The sequence below is a fragment of the Manis pentadactyla genome, chromosome 6 (genome assembly GCF_030020395.1).
Source record: "Manis pentadactyla isolate mManPen7 chromosome 6, mManPen7.hap1, whole genome shotgun sequence".
NCBI lineage: Eukaryota > Metazoa > Chordata > Mammalia > Pholidota > Manidae > Manis > Manis pentadactyla.
The window spans coordinates 157,465,254-157,485,184 of NC_080024.1; the positions used below are offsets into that span (position 1 = coordinate 157,465,254).

The following is a 19,931-nucleotide window of genomic DNA, read 5'->3' on the forward strand; positions in this document are numbered from 1 at the left end:
ACCTTTTATTTAGTGTTTCTGTTTTGCTGTAGTGATAATTGTTGAAAGCTGATGTGGCACAAGGCAGCCTCTTTCAGATAAAAGGGAAAAAGCCATGAGATCAGTTATTGATGAAATTAGCTGCTGAAGTGGAGAGGAAATGCAGACGGCCCATAGCTGTCATAGTGTGAGCTCTGTTAAGCAGCCATGTATGCGGTCAGCTGTTCACCAGGGCTACGCTGGTGCTGACCAGCATTAGTCAATAGTGTAGTTCTAAATGAAGTTGATGGATAGATGCAAAAACTGGTAGACAGGGGAAGAGAAGCCCTGAAAGATAAATATGAGGAAAGTATAATGAAAAGTTTCCATCTCTGCAAGTGTGCAAATATTTTAAATGTGGGCAGTTCCACTTATTTGCAGTGTTTCTGTCTTTATTGCAAAGATCAAGTGTTTATATAGTATTTTTGGTTGATACAGTCTATATTAATCTGAGTATGTTTGTTTAAAAAAATTTAGACTTAAGTTTCAGAGTTATTTTAGGTTCACAGAAAAATGCGAAGGAGGTGCAGAGATTTCCCATATACCTTGTGCTCTCACATGCAGTCTCCCCCATTATCAGCATCCTCATCACAGTGGTGCATCTGATACAGCTGATGGACCTAGAGTGACACATCAGAGCAGGCACGGTTCATAGTTCACATTAGGGTTTGATCTTGGTTGCATTCTGTGGGTTTGGACAAATATGTACAACCATCATTATAGTAGCATACAGACTAACTTCACTGCCCTAAAAATCCTCTGTTCTCTGCCTATTTATCTCTATACCCCACTTCATCCTGGCAATCACTGATATTGTCTTTTCTTTCAAGGTTGGTGAATGGTTCTTTTTTTAAATGATTTTTTTCTTTTGTTACTGTGTTAAAATACACATAACGTAAAATGTACCATATTCACCACTTTTAAGTGTACAGTTCAGTGATATTAAGTACATTTGTGTGGCTCTCCCCACCATCCATCCCCATAACTCTTTCCATCATGTAGAACAGTAACTTTATACCCATTAAAAAATGACTCCTCAGTCTCTGTTACTTCCAGCCCTTGGCAGCCACCATTCTACTTTCTGTCCTCATGATTCTGACTTCTCCTCTAAGAACCTCATCTAAGTGGAATCCTACAGTGTTTGTGTTTCTGCCTCTGGCTTATTTCACGCAGCACCATGTCCTCCAGGTCCGTCCATGTCGTAGTAGCTCCACCCCCATCCCTTTTGGTTGTGTATGGCGCAAAACTGCATCTTCATTTATATGTTGGATATCTAAAAACATAGACTAATATTTTAATGCATTAGCCTCTTAAATTATGTAGAAAACAAGCTTAAGAGTTACAAACCCAAGTTACAGAAATTGTAGCTTTTACATTTATAATTCCTTTTTTCTTTAAATTTATTAACCACTTGAATCATGTAGAAACAAAAAGTATAGTTCCAAACCATTGTTACAGTAATACTAGCTTTTGTAATTGCCCATGTGTTTACCTTTACTGAGATCTGTGTTGACAGTTGGCTTCAGATTAATGTTTGGTGCCCTTTCACCTCACCTGCAGGACTCCCTGACCAGTTCCTGCGGAGCAGGTCTGTCGACACCAACTCCCAGCTTTTATCTATCCAGCAATGTCTTCATTTCTCCTTCCCTTTTGAAGGACAGTTTTACTGGATATAAAATTTGGGATTGACAGTTCTTTAAGTGCTTTGAACATATCGGCACGCTGCCTTCTAGTTTCTATAGAAATGTTTGTCTTTCTGATCAGAAAGCTGCTGATGATATCACGGAGGATTCTTTGTATGTGATGATTTTCTTCTCTCTTGCTGCTTTCAAGAGTCTTTGCCTTTCAAAAGTTCAATTATAATGTGTCTTGGTGTGGGTCTCTTTGAGTTCATACTATGTGGATTTCATTGAGCTTCTTGGATGTTTCTATTCATGTCTTTTATCAAATCTAGGAAATTATCAGCCATTATTTCTTCAGATAGTCTCTCCACCCCCTCCTATCTGCCCCTTCTTTTTTTCATTATGGGACTCCCACAGTGTATATTGGTCTACGTAATGGTGTCCAGAAGTCTCTTAGTCTCTGTTCACATTTTTTTAAGTCTTTTTTCTTTCTGTTGCTCAGACTTGATCATTTCCATTGTCCTATCTTCAAGCTCACCGATTCATTCTTTTGGCTGCTCAAATCTGCGTTTGGCTTCTTCTGGGGAATTTTTCATTGTAGTTATTGTACTTTTTAGCTCTTGAATTTCTCTCTTGTTTCTTTCTGGGTTTTCTCTATTGATATTTCCATTTTGTCATACATAGTTTTCTTGACATTCTCCACATCTTCCTTTAGTTTTTTGAGCATTTTTATGACAGTTGCTTTAAAGTCTTTGTCTAGTAAGTAGATCTGCCATCAGGTCTTTTTCAGGGGCAATCTCTATTAATTAGTTTTTTTTCTTTAAACTGGCCACACTGCCCTGTTTCTTTGTATGCCTTATGATTTTCAGTTGAACACTGGATGTATTAATCTTAATAAAGTGGTAACTTGGAAATTAGATTGTCCCCCAATGGTGGAACAACTTGTGACTATAATAACCGTAATGCCATTGGAGTGAAACTCCTCAAATACTGCAGCTTAGCCAGCATATGTGTGGGTACACACACACAGGCCTGATTGGTCTCCTGAGATGCAGGATACCAATTCATTGTCTTGAAATGGAGATAAATAACAGGGAGTCAGTACTGTCTTACAGGAAATGTTCCACCACATGACCAAATACACTCCAAAGAGTAGAGGTCTCTCCTTTTGCATTTTATTCCAGCTAACAGGTGAAGAGGAAATGTAGACCTTCTGTAGCCTGTGTGCAGTAATGGGTGTTGGCATGAGCACAAAGGGCTGTGGCATCGAAGCAGGCTCTGGGCATCATGCTTGTGGACAGGAGCAGGGCAGCACTGCTGAGCCAGTGGGGTCTGAGCTGGGCTCTGGGTGTGGCAGCCAGTTCACAGGAGCCACAAAGTGAAGCAGAGCTTCTGGGCCTGGGCCATGGGCGGTCAGTTAGCAAGGTGCAGACGCAGGCCTTTGAGCAGTAAAATCAGAGGCAGGGGAGGTCCTGTAGATGAAAAATGACTGTACAGACATACTCAGAATTGGCAGGGCTCAGCTCATGTCTCAGGATACCCATTCGGATGATAAACTCCAAAGCAAAGCAGGGAAGTGTAAGTGACAACAGTGTCACTTCACATGGAGGACAGGGCCTCTGATTGGGACAGGGCACATATAGGGCCTTCTACGGATTGTAGTTGTTTACAGGGTATTCACTTTGTAATAATCCACTAAGGTACACATTTACTGGTGTGACTTTCTGTAACCATTTTATTTGATAATGAAATTTAAAAGACCTCAGAAGGTCATTGAACTCAATGGTTAAACTAATTTGTTATTTTGTTTTCCTTTAATTTTGGGGGATTGCCTTTTTAAAGTTTGATGTGATTTGGCTTTCTAATTATGTAACGTGTGTGATGATTGCACGGTGAGCCGTATCAGAGTGCAGGGTGCTATCCCAGTCCCTCTCCATCCTTCCTTTGTACGCCACCCTGCGTGTGCAGACTCACACACAGACGCCCTCATGCAGTCTTCCTCCTCCACTCTCACTCTAGTAGAAGGTGTTCTCTGCCCAGTGTCTGGCACTTCCTTTCTGTGTGTAACAGCATGTATCCCAGAGATCTTCCATAGTGGAAGTCAGGGTCAGCCTCATTTCCTTCTCCTTTTCTTTCTTTGTTTTTTACTGGTGCACAACTGCCTTTCATCTGTTGGTTTTCTTATCTGTTCCCGAACTTTTGTTATCATAATGTTGCACGATTATCTTGTAAGTCATTTTGTGCTTTGCTCTTCTGTTTTAGGATAGATTCTGAGAAGTGGCATGATAGACATGTTCAAAGGATAAATGGATTTTTATCATTTAATATTTTTTCATGTTTAAATTCTGATAAGATTTTAAGTATGACCACAGCTTTTACCAGGGGTTTAGTATTTTAACTGTGTTTTTATTAGTGAAAATATGTTTTATGATGATGCATCATTTATTTTATTAGCAAAGTTACATCACATACTCTTGAATATTTTTATGTATTTACTTACACTTAACACAAATTTAAGGTGGAAATGATCAGTGTAGTCTTTCTAAAATAAAGCACCAAGTATTATTAAACTTTAATATTCAAGAATACCAAATAGGAGACTAGTGATGAAACAGTTAATGACCTGTATCTTCAGCAAATTCATTTGATGAATCAAATAAATAAGGGCTTTTAAGGGGTTTTGTTAATAGGAATCTCTAGATACAATGTTTCTGTCTCACTGTGCTGTGGAAGTGTGGTTTTAAAGTATCTGTAACTCAGGAATTTTCTTTTCTAATCCCAAGGATCATGTTTTATTCGAACTGATCAGCTTGATGGTGAGACTGACTGGAAGCTGAAGGTGGCGGTGAGCTGCACGCAGAGGCTGCCGGCCATTGGGGTGAGCACTGTCACGGCGTGTCGTGTGCAATGATTTTTTCTGTGTAGTGAGTTCGTTTGTTTGTCAGCTAACTTATTTAATGCACTGGTAGTTTTTTTAAATGATTTCTTTTTTATTAATGAGTGATCATTGGAAATTATGCCCATTTTTGTGGTGTCTTAGCACAGAACCTGTTTCGGGTATAGTTTTGAATGTTGCTGTTGGCTTGACACTTGGTTTTCTTTCTTTTCTTTCCCTTTCCTTTTGGTTTTATGGTTAAACCTTCTCAGTTGAGTGACCTTTGAACTTGAGAGGTTTGGACAGGGTCGGGTGAGTCCATGTGGCTAGTCCCAGGGCAGCTCTGGTGGGCTGTGGGATCCAGGGGGTTACCCCTGCCTTGGAGATGCCCTTCTGAGGGTCGAGAAGGGTCAAGAATCCTCTTTGCTTAGGAGGGAGCGGAGTGTCCCCGAGTCTCTTAGTAGAGAGGAGGAGCAAGACGCTTTCCGCCCTTTTGCTTGGCTGGTGCTGAGTGTTTCTTTACCTGGGAAATAGGCAAGGGACTCAGAATAATACTTACAAATTTTGTTTTTTCAATAATCTCTGAAATAGATCTCTCACAAATGCTGAGAATCTCCTGTGCTCATACACATCTTTTTTGTTGTTGTAACAAAATCATAGTTGTGGCCATGTGATATTTATTTAGTGTTATATATAGTGTTTTATCTGAATAAGAGAAGCTTCATCTGACATGATTTGCTGATACTCAGTGGAGAGTAAATAAACGTTGGCATTGTCTAAGAATCACCCGGGGAAGTTAGGCCCTGCTGATGGGCCCCTGCTGCGTGGGCTGCGCTGGACAGGCGTGGCCGCTGAGACTGCAGACAGCCGGCAGTCATGGAGCAGCAGGAGCCGACCCTGTTCTTGAGTGTCCTGGGCTTTTTGGAAACTGAGTGTGTTTGACAAGTGTAAGACTTTGAAATGCTTTGATTATTTAGGTATTTTCAGTTGCCTCCATTGTAGGCAGACTCTAGGTTGAAATTCATTCCTTTGTATGTTTTATGACTTTTCCAAAACCTGCTCGTTCCTAATGAGAGTTTCTTTTTCTCTCTCTGCCTATTTAGTCATCATCTCATAGAATGTGGGCCACATAATGTGTCTGTCAGAGACTCGTCTGGCTCCTTCTCCATTTTTTTTGCAACCCTTTAAAAATATAAAAAACCATTCTTACCCCAAGGGGCCATACAGAGCAGAGTGTAGGCTGCTAGCTTTGAACTGTGTTCCGTGGGCCCAGGGTCCCCTCAGTTGCAATGCTGATTTAATCCTCACCTGGGGCCTGACCTTGGGGGGCAGCTGTGGGAACTGCTGGTGGTTCAGAGGCTCTCTGCTTTGGTCCATCTTGTGTTGATTACTTTTCAGGGAGGAATAGAAATGACTAGTTGAACTAACCAAGCTGCCTGACATTTCAAACTATAGCTAAAAGGTGGTTCAGTGAACATGAACTTAAAAAAAACCGGGGCGTTCCCTGGGCATTGCTGCCTCTGCCCTGGAGAGCATGTTTGCCGTCTGTGCTCCCACCTCACAGCTGCCGTTTACGTCAGCCTGACCAGTCCTCTCTCAGGACTCATTGTCTCCAAAGAGAAATGGAGATTCATTTTTTTCCTGATTGTAATAGTAATATGTGCATTGAAAATAATTAAATCATTAAAAAGATGAAAAACACTCCTAATTTTACCACTTAGCCTTGGCTGCCACTCACATTTAAGTATAAATTCTTTCCAGCAGTGTCCCTACTATGCTTTCAAGGCTAGATAAAGCTACACATGCTCATCTCCTGTTGGGTATTTTACTCAACAGTAGGTTTGGGGTCATCTTTTTATGTTATAAAATATGTGTCTCTGCAAGGGATTTATTAGCTGCATTGTATTTGACAAATTATAACTTAGGTTAACTAGCCTGATGTCGCTGAATGTGAAAGCGCTTTGATGTTTTATACTTAATGTCAGAGATCCGAAGACAGTCACTTCTTTTGCGAGTGTGGCCTGCAGAAGGCCACAGCACCACACATTTCCTGGGTGCACCTCAGCTGGCCTGGCCTCCTGCAGTCTCCAGCTGTGGACATGGCCCCCTGCTTCAGCTTGTGTGGTTGAAGACATTTCTTATCTAAGAAAGTATATTTCTTGTATTTTTAGCTTCATACTAGGTTTCTGTTCACATTGTCCCTTTTTCCATTGTGTGTTTTTAAGAGTCCTTTATATATGATTTGTTAGTCATTTTTCATTTTCCATTTTTCTCAGTTTTTTTGTAAGTATTTTTGCTTATAGTTCCTTTTGTCTGTATAAAAGTTTAGCGTGTTTTTTTTTTTTGAGAGGGCATATCTTATATTTATTGGTGAAATGGTTGTTAACAACAATAAAATTCTGTATAGGGGACTCAATGCACAATCATTAATCAACCCCAAGCCTAATTCTGAACAGTGGCCAATCTTCTGAAGCATAACAAACAAGTTCTTACATGGTGAACAAATTCTTACATAGTGAATAAGTTCTTACATGGTGAACAGTGCAAGGGCAGTCATATCACAGAAACTTTCAGTTTTGATCACGCATTATGAACTATAAACACTCAGGTCAAATATGAATATTTGTTTGATTTTTATACTCGATTTATATGTGGATCCCACATTTCTCCCTTAATTATTATTATTATTATTATTTTTTTTAATAAAATGCTGAAGTGGTAGGTAGATGTAAGATAAAGGTAGAAAACTTAGTTTAGTGTTGTAAGAGAGCAAATGTAGATGATCAGGTGTGTGCCTGTAGACTATGTGTTAATCCAAGCTAGACAAGGGCAATAAAACATCCACAGATGCAGAAGATTTCTCTCAAAACAGGGGGGGAGAGGTTCTAAGCCTCACCTCTGTTGATCCCCAGTTTCTCACCTGATGGCCCCCCTGCGACTGTGCCTGTCTTAGGTTGTTCCTCCCTTGAGGAATCTTACCCGTCTCTGGCTAACCAGTCATCTTCCGGGGCCATACAGGGAAATGTAAAGTTGGTAAGTGAGAGAGAAGCCTTATTGTTTGAAAAGGTTAGCTTTTTACTTCTTTGCAAATTTATGCCCTGTGGCTTCTATGCCCAGCATTTGTCTTGAGGTATCTTTAGCACTTGGAGGAATTATGATACTCGGTAAATTCGATATGAGGCACGAATTCTATTTAAGGGTTGTAATTAGGAAGGAAGAAGAAAAGCTATAGAGGTAGCAGACTGAAGAAAACATGGGAAGATTGATTATTTCTTTGACATATCTTCTTGTAGAGTAATTTAAGCATGTATAGGTTTTAAACTACTAATTAAATTGCACACACACATTAACATAATAGGAATACAGTTACATAACCAAAGCAGATCTATAATTACCAGCCATCTCCAGTGAGGCCAAGAAAACCAGTTAGGCACCCTAGGCATTTGTGAAAATTTGTTTATGATATGATGGATATTGTCCGACTGTACCTGAACAGTCTGAGAGAAATCAGACAAATTAAAACAGCCCATTCCTGGGAACTGTTCACATCCCATATGTTCTTTTAACAGTAGATAGTCTGTAGTTGTAAGATTTTGGAGCGCTACAACTTGCACTTCTCCTAATTCTTGGTTGAGTTCCAACAGTGTAGATCCAGTCAAATTTGTTGTTTTACTGTATGCACAGGCCAGCTTAGATATCTCCTTCTTCATTCCAATGGCAAGTCCAGGAACCGGTGGGATGAATGCAGCTACAACTGCAGCATCGCCTGGATCTTTGTTGAGGTTCTTTGATGATCATCTTCTGGCATGAGTCTTCCAGAGAGTGCTGATGTTGGAAGTTCTTTTTCATATCGTATCTTAGTTCATTTTCGGGGTAGCCAAATTAGGCTTTGATCCTCTGTATAAACACAAACAGACCCTTTGCCCACACTTTGATCTGCCCTTTATACCATTGTGTAGAACTCATTGGAGGTCACCACACAGGAACTGCTTTTTTTTTTTTTTTAAGAGAAAGGAATATTATCAGAAAAGTGTACCTCCATAGCCGATCATCTGACCCTCTTTAAGTGATCAAAATTAAGGATATTTAAAGCATGCATTTATCACTGATTTCTAGTTATTTTTATCCTATCATGGAGTAATCCCCCTTTTCTTTCTTTTTTTTTTTTTTTTTTTTGTTATCTTTAATCTACACTTACATGAAGAATATTATGTTTACTAGGCTCTCCCCTATACCAGGTCCCCGCTATAAACCCCTTTACAGTCACTGTCCATCAGCATAGCTAAATGATGTAGAATCACTACTTGTCTTCTCTGTGTTGTACAGCCCTCCCCTTTCTCCCATCCCCCCATGCATGCTAATCTTAATACCCCCTTCTTCCTCCCCGCCCTTATCCCTCCCCACCCACTCATCCTTCCCAGTCCCTTTCCCTTTGGTACCTGTTAGTCCATTCTTGGATTCTGTGATTCCGCTGCTGTTTTGTTCCTTCAGTTTTTCCTTTGTTCTTATACTCCACAGATGAGTGAAATCATTTGGTATTTCTCTTTCTCCGCTTGGCTTATTTCACCGAGCATAATACCCTCCAGCTCCATCCATGTTGCTGCAAATGGTAGGATTTGCCCTCTTCTTATGGCTGAGTAGTATTCCATTGTGTATATGTACCACATCTTCTTTATCCATTCATCCCCTTCACGAGGCGCTGGGTTCTCTCAGGTGCGGATGTGGTCTGGATGTTGTCCTGTGTCCTCTGGTCTTTATTCTAGGAAGAGTTGTCTTTGTTATATTTTCATAGATATATGTGGTTTTGGGAGGAGATTTCCACTGCTCTACTCACGCCGCCATCTTGGCTCCGCCCCCTTAGCGTGTTTGTATAAAGTGACCTACCAGTAATTTTAAAAATGATTTTTTAAATGGTTATTGATGTTAGAGGCGAGTGGTGCTAATAATTGCTAAGTGGCAATCATCTTACAGTACAGAGATGCATCCCATTGACATGTAGTGCACCTTAAATCTGCACACAGTTATATGTGAAATAGATTTCAATAAAAAAGTTTTTTTATATAAATAAAAGTGATTACTGCCTTTCGTTTTATGCTTAGACTCTTTCCACTCTATAGTTGTATTTTAATGATTACTTTCTAAATCATTCCTGTTTTACACATAAAATCTTGAATCTATGTTGTTTATTTTGAGTCCAGCCATGAGTGAGGAAGCAAACTTAAATCCCACTCACCAGGTTAGCAGCTGGCACCCTGTGAGCCGCAAACCCCGAGCATGTGTGCCAGGGTCCTCCTTTTTCCAAACTTGTGCTGTACACGTGGTGAATAGAGGCTCCCAGTCTGTTTTATAACTTCTTACTTTATAATTTTTTGCCATATACATGTTTTACATTTTATTTAGGTAAATATTCATATGTTTTCGTTCATGTTTATGGATTGTGTATTGTGTCCAAAAGGCTGTTCTTCCACCAATACTCTGTCATTTTCACCACTTGAAGTGTTTGTCAGTAGGTACTCGAAGACGGAAGTGTGTCATTAGCATGTATGGTGTTGTAATTATTAAAATAGTCCCTGCACATAGACCCCCTGTAGGGAGGAGGGAGGAACTTTAATCGGGTCACTAAATCTGCATGGCTGAAAGACTGTCACAAGAGTGAGGGGCAAGGAGGTTCTCTCCTATCACACACTGTAGTGGGTGCCTCACCTCACACAGGCTGCATTTTCTTGAGGCCACCTCTCGCCTCTGAGCTCTTTCCCAGACTCACTCAGATTCTTACAGGGTTTCAGCTGGCTTTTCTTATTTTCATATGGCAAATGAAGCTGTCCTGGCACCTTCTTAAGACATCTAGGTTACAATTCTATTGCTATTTGTTAAAACGAGTTAGTTTTTACCTTGAAACATTCTTGCAGCCTGTTGACTTTCTAATGTAGTTCGAGGCCATTGCTGGGTTAGTGCTGTTTCACAGCTGTAGATTTCCTCCTTTGTGTCCGTCTTCCTTTTCTAGCATACATCCTGCAGTAATCTCTCCAGGATTAAAGGGGGAGTAATGATTATGAATCCTAAATGACTGGAAAGGGTTTCTGTTCGCTGTCATGCTTGGGTGGTAGCCCCACCCTCTGAGTCTTTCCCCTGAGCCTCACTTCCAAGAATTCTAGAGTCACTGGAGTGCACACTTGAAAACAGTTGCACTAAACAGTTATTTGTAGTAGATTTAATTTTGCTAAGAGTGGTAGAAAAGAAAGTGCAAAGGTAGTTTTGTATTAGAAATAACTTGTGTGAAAGAAAAGCCAGACACAAGTCAAAACAAACAGGAGCATATGGTGTGTGGTCACATTAATAGAGAATTTTAGGAAAGTGGGTCAGCTGGGATGGCGCCTGAGAATCTGGGAGGGGTGATACACATGCCCCCACCTTGGCTGTGGTGATGTCTTAGGCTTGGGCAGGGAATTGTGCACTTTAAACACGTGCAGTGTAGCGCGTGTAAATTACGTCTTCGGAAGGTAGTTAAAATCCCACTCACTATGCTATTATCTATATTTTTGAGTATTTTTTCTTTGCCACTATCAGAGAAAATGACTTTTTATTATATTCAATATTATAAGGATGTTTTCTTCATTTTTATTAGAGATATGTATAAATTTCAGAATATTTACAAAGTCATAGTATACAATTCACATAATGCTAATTTAAAAATTTTATGGATGATACACTTTGATAGAGAGTGTGACTAAGTATTTGAGTTAAGTAAGTGTGTGGAAAATGAAAACATTTAAAGTTTTGATATGACCTAATACCAAATACAATATATCCTAGAAAAAAGGAACTTTAACTGAATTTCTGATCCATCGATCAGTTTAAATTTGGAGCTCCCTATAATTTGACATATTATGTATAGATTTTTATTTTCCATAGAAGAGATAGCTCTATCATTATGGTTACAGGCAATGCAATTTGGTTTTTCATTAAGTAGCTAATGTTGTCCATAACTGTCACTCATTTTGACTTCTAATGTGATGGATCTGAGGACTGTTGGTGTCACTAGCTGTGTTATATGGTGTCCATTGTGACACCAAGAATAGACCTGCACACCTTAGAGCTTTTCTTAAAGTGTTGCCCCACCCCAAGAGGAACCTCTCCAGCCTGGCTGTATTCCCAGAGCACCTGGTGGGGTCACAGTTACAGGGTCAGTGGACTGTGCAACATGCACTGTGCTCAGGGTCCTGCACAGTGGGTCCCCTTCCCCACCACTGCACAGGCGTCCGGAAGATACGCTTTTCAGGCATTGTAGACACGCTGGAATATGTTGCTGGCTTTTGTGATCACGCAAATTTATTAACAACAATGAGGTCACAGTAATTGTCAATAAATCATGACTTGCTGATTTATTTCAAAAGATCCATATAGCAGTAAACAATACCATTTACATTTAATTAGTTTTATTGAACGAAAGGCAATTTTAATTGTAATGAACCACATGTTATGATTAAGGATGTATTTTAATGACCTTTAAGTAATGCGACCAAATGTTGCCCTTGACCTAATAGCAGAGGCTTTCGTACATCACTGAGAACTTGAGAATGATTTTTAAATTATCGTGAAAGACTTCAAATGACATTCTCATTATTGTGCCATTATTCAGTCATTTGGTGTCTAATATACTAGATGAAATGCACTTCTCTGAATGCTCATGTGCATGTGGGAATGAGGGCTCTTACTAGCTTGTTCTGTGTTTTTGCATATCTAGAGGTAGTCTGTTATATGAAGGTTTCATTTTTTTTAAATTGCTGTGGCAGTATAATACTCAAATGATGAATGATTCTCGAACTTGCCTTGTCCTAAGAGCATCTGGATACTTACTAAACAGTCTAGTCTTATTTTCATAAGTCTGAAATGATCATACAGTGTATTTCCTCTTGTAAACTAGTGTGCCCTAATTAGCTTGAGAGTGAGCTCTATTAACATGCTCCCTGAGCTGGTAGCCGGCCCGCTGTGTGAGCTGATGTGTTCACCCTCCACCTGTCTGGCGGAGCACCTCTGTTCTCTAGAAGCTTGAAAATTAATCTGCTCGTATTTTCCAGGCCTCTTAAAGGTCTGTGAATGAATGCTCCCAAGCTAACCGAGCTCTCAGCATCTGGAAGGCAGGGGTGAGGATGCGTGACCTTCCCTCTGTTGGCGGGTCTCTGCTAGCAGCATCCTCAGCTTCGGGGCATGAGTGGCACTTACTGTGTGGGCAGTGGCCCTGTAGCCTGGAGTCACAGCTCCACTGTGACTTGAATTCAGTAGTTGCAATGCTATTTTCTATGGAGGATCATTTTGAGAGTAATTTTTGGAATTACTCAGCCATGAGCTCATCCCTTCCAAGATCTTGGAAGTATCCCATATTTGGAGTTGAAGTCCCTTGCCGCTCTGCACTGAAAGTGCTTTCTGTTTGCGGTGCTGATGCACCTCAAGTCAAGAGAAGCTTTTCTCCCTCAGCAGCCCAGAGGTGGGGGGCTGAGGCTGAGAGGGCAGCTGTGTCATCCTTGATATGTGGCTTTCAACTATGTCCTAAATGGCTGCTCCCCTCCAGCCTAGCCAGCAGGTGGGCAGCACAGGCCTGGCACCTGTCACTTGTCATTGTGCTTTGCTGCCAAGTGAAGCCCCCTCTGGGAGAACGCTGGGGGCATGTTCTGTAGTGGGGAGCTGGGTGCCCATCCAAAACCTGGAAGTTTTTTCTTTAAAAGGAGATGGAGGAATGGTGGAGAGAGTCTCTGTCACACCATTTCTTCACTTGTTTTCTGCTGAGTTTCTTTGGTTTCCTCTTACCCTTCTTCCTGGATGGTGTGTGTTAAAACTTCCCCACCAGTTTTCTTGTATGATTTTACTGCCCTCTGAACAGGGTGCTCCATTTGAAAGGGGTGTTAAGGTTACCATTTTTATTAGAATCGGTTATTTCCCACTTGTTCTTCAAGGAACTCTAAGCAGCATGGAAATTTTATGCCCCTCACTCACCTAGATTAAAGTAGGAAATAGATGAAATACAAACAGCAAACTGAACATCTTCTAGGTGTGGAAGAAGCCTGTCATCCTTAGTCTAAGGCCCACTTTCTGCCAAAGAGTATTGTCTGCAAGCGATAGAGCGTGATGTACAGCCCGCCGGCGGGCGCTCCCTCGGCAGAGGAGAGTGTTCTGGGCGGAAGGCTCTGTGTACGTGCTGAGGGGATCACGGCCATCCTGCCTCCTTCCCAGAGGCCCAGTGCAGGGCATGCACAAGGGCCACGGGGATGGGGCAGACCGGTACCCATCGAAAACTGGACCTAGGCAAAGTAGGTGTTTCAGGAACAGAAGAGAAAAAATACAAATGTGAGAGAGTGTTACAGTCCAAACAGAAGCCATGAAGAGAGATCAGCTGCAAAGACAGACCTCCGAGAAAGACTGACGGCCGAGATGAAAGCAAGGAAGCAGCCACGGGAGAAGGAACTGCATCTCCAGGAACCCGGCCCAGAGATGTGAGACGTTAATGGTTACATTTCTAGCTTGATCCTAATGCCACCTGTAACCGTCTCATGTGTGTGCTTTAAACTGTGTGGAGGTAAAATCACCAAACCAATTGCACATAATTAAACTGTGCCCTTTGCACCTGTGAAACCGTCCCCACAGACAAGACAGAGAAATGCCTCCTGCTGCCCCCCTGGAATCCTTCTGTGGGCCTGTGACGCCTGGTGGCCCCTCTTCCCAGGGGCAGTGTTTCCAGACCTGACTCCCCTTCAGTCCCGCTGCACCTGCCCTTCCCCCAAGGCCTGCCCTCTCTCTCTGAGGCTCCCTCCCAGCTGCCTCCTTGCAGCCCCAGGCCCCGCAGCCTACCCCAGGGTCTCAGGCCATCCTTCCCCATTTCAGGTTACTTGAATATGTTTAGGATTCTGTTTTACTGGTCTGCTGGCTTTTTAGCTGTACTGCTTTGCTTCTTTAGCAGTTGCTGGAGATTGCAGTACACTGTAAGTGTGCTATGTACAGTGCTATTAACTGTAAGTGTGCTATGAAAAGTTAAAGTGAATCACTTAAAATGCTATGTACAGTGCTATTAACTGTAAGTGTGCTATGAAAAGTTAAATTGAATCACTTAAAATGCTAGAGCCCTATCTTTGAATATTTCTATTTACCCCACTTATCCTTTATGCTAAAAGTATATTGTGCATATTTTGTATGTCTGTGTTTTAAATGCACTTATATACTTTCTTATGCTATACATATATATAAAAAATACTATATATTTCTTATATTATGTATATTGTAAACTGTTCCAATGTTTTATCTGTATTTTAAGGAAATTAAGTGAATAAACAGGATTCTTGTTTTTCTTTTGATATTTACCACTTCTGTTCTTCACCATTCCTTCCTAAAGATTGGAGCTCCTACTGGGTATCGTTCCCCTTCAGCCTAAAGAACTTTTGTTAACATTTCTTGTAGTGTATGTCTGCTACTACTGAATTCTCATTTTCATTTATCTGAAAATATCTTTAGTTCACCTGTTCTTGTGAAGAATGTTTTAGATGAATATTGAATTCTTGGTTGTCAGGTTCTTTTCCCCAACAGCACTTGAAATATTCTGTTCCACTGTCTTCTGCTTCCAGTGTTTGTAATGAAAAATTGCTGTTATTTTGATAGTTGTTCCCTGTATAAGATGTCATCTTTCACTATGTATTTTCAAGATTTTTCTTTAGGGTTTTTAGCAATATGGCTTTGATATTTTTAAATTTTATTAACTGTTTAAGGGTTTTCTGGGCTTACTGAATTTGTACATTGGTGGCTGTCAACAAATTTGGCTTCTTTTCAGTTGTTATTTCTTCAAATAGTCTTTCTTCCCCACTCCACTCCTTCCAGGAGCCCAGTTACTAACATGTTAGACCTCTTGGTATTTTCTCAGGGGCACTGGAACCATATCCTTTTCAGAATCTTTTTTTTCTCTGTGTTCTTCACTTATTATCTCTTGATTTGCCTTCAAGTTCACTGACTCTATTTTGTCATTTCCAATCTGCTGTCAAGCCCATGTAATGACTTTATCCCAGATATATTTTTTCAATACTAGAATTTCCATTTGGTTCGTTTTCTTAAAAATCTTTTTTTTTCTATGTTGTGGTTTCCTGTTTGTTTATTCGTTAGGAGAATGTTTTCCTTCAAGTCTTTGAGATACTATAATAACTGCTTTGAAATTCTAATCTCTTAATTCCGATGTCTGATCATCTCAGAATTCATCTTGGAGTTCTTGTTTATTCATAAGTAGAAATTTGGGTTATACCTTAGCATTATTAGTGATAGTATTGTAGAGAGTCTGAATTCTGTTATATTCTTCTGAAGAGTTTTGGGTTTTTTTTGTTGTTGTTTGGGTTTGTTTTAACTGGTAGGTAACTTAGCCCGAGTCGTGCTCTGCAGCCCCTCCTACCTTTTTCTCCTACCTGCAGTGGGTGCCGCACAGGCCTGTACTCATTTCTGCAGCCAAGCTGGTTGCCTGAAGTGCACCCTGTGCGTGAGTACAGGGCTCAGAATGGGGGACTCAGTACAGGGCGCAGGACTTGGGGGGCTCTGCTGAGGCCTCTCTCTCCTCACTCTTCAGCTTCCATGGTTGCCCTAGTCTCTGACCTCTGGTTCTTCATATCTGAAGTGTGTGATTTCCTGTCTGAGTTTTAGCAGCCATGCTAAAACTTTTGTTCTCAGTTAAAAAACAAAACCAAAACTATAAAAATGGCCAACTCTTTGTGTTGGGGGGCCAGTTTTGATGACTCCCCAGGAGGGCTCCCAGGACTCAGCATGTAGTCCTGCTCAAGGCCGTGGCTTAGTGGAGGACATGACACAGCCCACAAGGGAAAGGGCACACTGGTGAATGCAGGACCCCAGGACCCCCAGTGAGCTCACGTAGCATGTGCCGGGTACCCCCAGCAACAAATGAGGATATGGGGAATGCTGTCCACCAGGGAAGCTTCTAGATACTCATGGGGGTGTTTACCAGGGGCTGGCCCCATAGCCATCCTTGGCCAGCACATATCAAAATGCCAGACTCCCAGAAGGAAAGCAGGTGTTCAGCATAAACCCTGTTGCTTGAATAAACAGTTCAGGCACAGAGAGCCTTTCTTATCCAGGAATGGTGGGAACCCTCCCGAAATCCCCATTCCCAGACCCCAGCTGAGAGCCTGCCTTGCTTGTGAGTAGACCTGCTCTGTTAACGTTTCTGCACAGCCACTCCCTTGGCCAATGCGTCTTTACAGCAAAAGTATTGGCAGTGTTATTCTAGGGCCTCAGCTGGCTGGGTGAGACCAGCCTGCTCTGATGTGGTTACGTGTGCCCTCGGCCCTGGCCATAGCCAGCTGGGACAGTGCCCATTCACCATGAAGTACACCTGGGGAAACCTCCCCTGTCAGGTCTGCTGTATGCTTAGCAGCCCCTTTGACTTTGAGGGTCCAGAAAGCTGCAAAGGCTGGCAGGGGCAGCACAAGCCTCTTCCTCTGGTGTAAACAGTTCCCCTGAGCCTCCCCACTGTTGGGGCTTTGTCTGCTTGCTGTTGTTAGGGGAGCACCAGGCACTGAGTAGAAGGCCTGTCTTTTCTGTCACCCTCCCCTGTGCCACACACCTTTCATCTGGAAGGGTTTTGTGCAGAAAACAAAGCATTTTTGAAAGAATATTTCATGTTACTTACCCAGGAAGGCACATCATGTTTAGGAATTGGTCAAGAGGAAACCTGAGTTTTCAAACCTTTTCTGAGCACCTTTGCATAACTGCCATCCCCTTCATCGGATCTTTTGTCTCGGGAGTGGCCCAGATCAGATCCCTCCCGTTCTGGGACAGCAGCACTTCATAGCTGAACCATCTCACTAAGGCTTGTGTGCAGGAGGAGGGTGAGGGAATGGGGCCTGGCTCGTGGGGCCTGGCTGCAAACTGCAGGCGCCCTAGGGTGCCAGCCACAAGTTAACAGCAGTGACACGCCCCTGAAGCAGAAGGGCAGTGGAGGTCACTGTCCTTGTGATGGGCCCCCCACTTGTGGCTTCAGTCAGAGGTCACATGTTGGGACTGATGGCAGCCTAGTTTCAGGCCCATCAGAGCGCAAGCCTTTGGTTGTGCAGAGCTCAGGTGACCCAGATGGCACAGTCAGTGTCCAGGATGTTTCCGTGTTTTGCGCCCCTCCCAGCTGTTCAAATTCTGTGCCAGTCACAGTTGTGAGGTGCGAGCCTGTTCCTGCCCTCAGCTTGGACTGCCTGCTTTGCTGTTGAAAGCACTGCCAGCCGGCGTCGGGTCAGCAGCAGAGTGAGGTGGGGGCTCTTGGGGTCTGGGATCCCCCTTGAGGATGGTTAGGCTTCCAGGCTGTGCCGTGAAAGCTTGTGGGAGAGCCAGTGTCAGGAGAGGCAGGAGCAGGGCCGGTGGGGAGCACAGTGGCCTGAGCGAAAGGGAGTGCCGAGGGCACAGGGCCGGCCTCTTGCCAGGCTGGGCTGGGGCTGCAGCCTGCCAGCAGGCATGGCCCTGGGAAGCTTTATACCTTGGTGCGCGGTGAGCTTGGCTGTAAAAACCAGGTAGCTTTCTCCTCTTCTCATTCACTGTAATAGTCACTGGATCGCTGTATCAAACCTGTGTTCACAGAACAGAAGTTCTCTCTGACTCTCCAGTTGAGCACCTTTCAGTTCCTTGCAGGTCTTCTTGATGCCCGCTGTTAGTCCCCACAGTACAACGAGATGGCAGAGAAAGCCCAGGCTTCTTCAGAGCAGCAGAGAAACTAGAGGTGCCCGTTCGGTGAGGGCAGGGATGCTGGCCGCGTCGGTCCTGTGCCGTCAGGAGGCAGCAGAGCCAAGGAAGAGCGTCGGGATGAAACGTAGGCCAGGGTTTGTCAGCTCCTCGTTTATGTGGACGCTGTCAATGTTACCTCACTTAAACTTCAGGCCCTCAGTAAAGACAGCATTTGTAAACTTCTGTATTGTATTTGTATAGCCTTTCTGATAGCCAATTAAGAATATTAAAAAAAAAACTGGCATATCAAGAATTAAAAGACTTTTAAAACTTTACCCTAAAAAGCTCGAGTATGAGTATCTCCCTTTGTGGATATAATTTACCCAATATTACTTCAATCCACGTCAATTAATTTGAAAAATACACTAGTGCAGTTGGGTTATAACAAACTTAATTGGTCACTTCATGTCCATGCTGCCGTTTGCGTCGCCCTGTAAGAGTTCAGGCACGTGTCCTACCTGTATGCTTTAGGCTTCGGTCCTGGGGTGGCAGGCGGGTAGCCTGAGTGAAATTCCACACGGGCTGTGGTTTTGTCGAAGAAGCATTTCAGTATTGTTTGTGATCTCTTGGTAAAAAATACTCGTGTCATTAAAATTTATTATGAATACATTTTTCATTTAATATAATTGGTGTTACTTTGGTAAAATTGTGTAGAGTTTTAAAAACTAAACTTTCTGGACCAACAAACCTACTTTTATAATTATTTTAAAAGAAACTATTTAAGATCTCATCTTGGGAGACTTACTGTTTAAACTTACATGTTCCCAGTGAATGGAGTAACCTGAAGCGTGTCTTTATTTCAAAACTAATTCTGTGAAAGTAGTTGTGATATGTGAATAGTCAAAATCTTCCCACACAGTTTTATAAATACAGGTCATGGAGCTACATGGTTCCGGCACCTGAGAGAAAATGCACTGTCTCCATGGCTGCTTGGAGGGGATCGTTCGTTTATAGCGAATGTAGTAGCTGCTGGGACACACAAATCCAGGAGTTTACTGAACTGTTTTATAAAACTTCTGTGGGATTGTAAGGATTATTTAAATCCCTCAGAACACTGATATCCATATAACTTTTAAATACTCATACACAGCTTCCATCTTTAAAATTGGAATTGCGAGGCACCAGGTTACACATGTTTTATAAGCTGCTCCCAAGTGGGTCTGACCTGCTCCTGTCCTCAGGCCGCAGTAGGTAGCCCCTTAGGGTCTAGAGAACCCCCCATACCTCTGCTGAGCATTGACAGTGTTCCTGTCAGTTACTCTCCTTCCTCGTTCATAGTGTCGGCACACAAAATAGAAGAAAATTCAACATCACTTGTGGTAAATAATATATGAAAATTATAACAGCTAATTCAGATATTCTGTATTCCAGGACCTTTTCTCTATCAGTGCTTACGTTTATGCTCCAAAGCCACAACTGGATATTCATAGTTTTGAAGGCACATTTACCAGGGTAAGTTAAATCTTCTGTTAAATACAAATATATTCATTGTGTGTTTCAGTGAAAAATAACAAACCTTTATTTTGAAAGAATAATTAAATCCATAATAATTCAAACAAGTTTTGGACTAACACTGGAAAGCCTCAGGTGTGTTTCAGCTGGATGGGTCTCTCGGTACAGCCCAAGGCCCGTCTCCTGGTTAGCTGTAGGATTTGGGGGGCTCAGTGACC

General features: G+C 42.2%; 1 protein-coding gene across 8 annotated transcripts in view; it reads left to right on the forward strand.

Annotated features, from left to right (window-relative positions):
* The window catches only part of ATP9B (ATPase phospholipid transporting 9B (putative)), a 220,758-nt gene that overhangs the window by 84,400 nt on the left and 116,427 nt on the right, over positions 1-19,931 (forward strand). For all 8 annotated transcript variants that reach the window (XR_008998392.1, XM_057504303.1, XM_057504304.1 and 5 more), the window contains exons 8-9: positions 4,424-4,518; positions 19,633-19,713. Coding sequence is in view for 7 of the 8 variants with exons in the window: in XM_057504303.1 (XP_057360286.1) it covers positions 4,424-4,518; positions 19,633-19,713 (176 nt within the window). In the remaining variant the exon portion in view is untranslated. The remainder of the gene's footprint in view (positions 1-4,423; positions 4,519-19,632; positions 19,714-19,931) is intronic.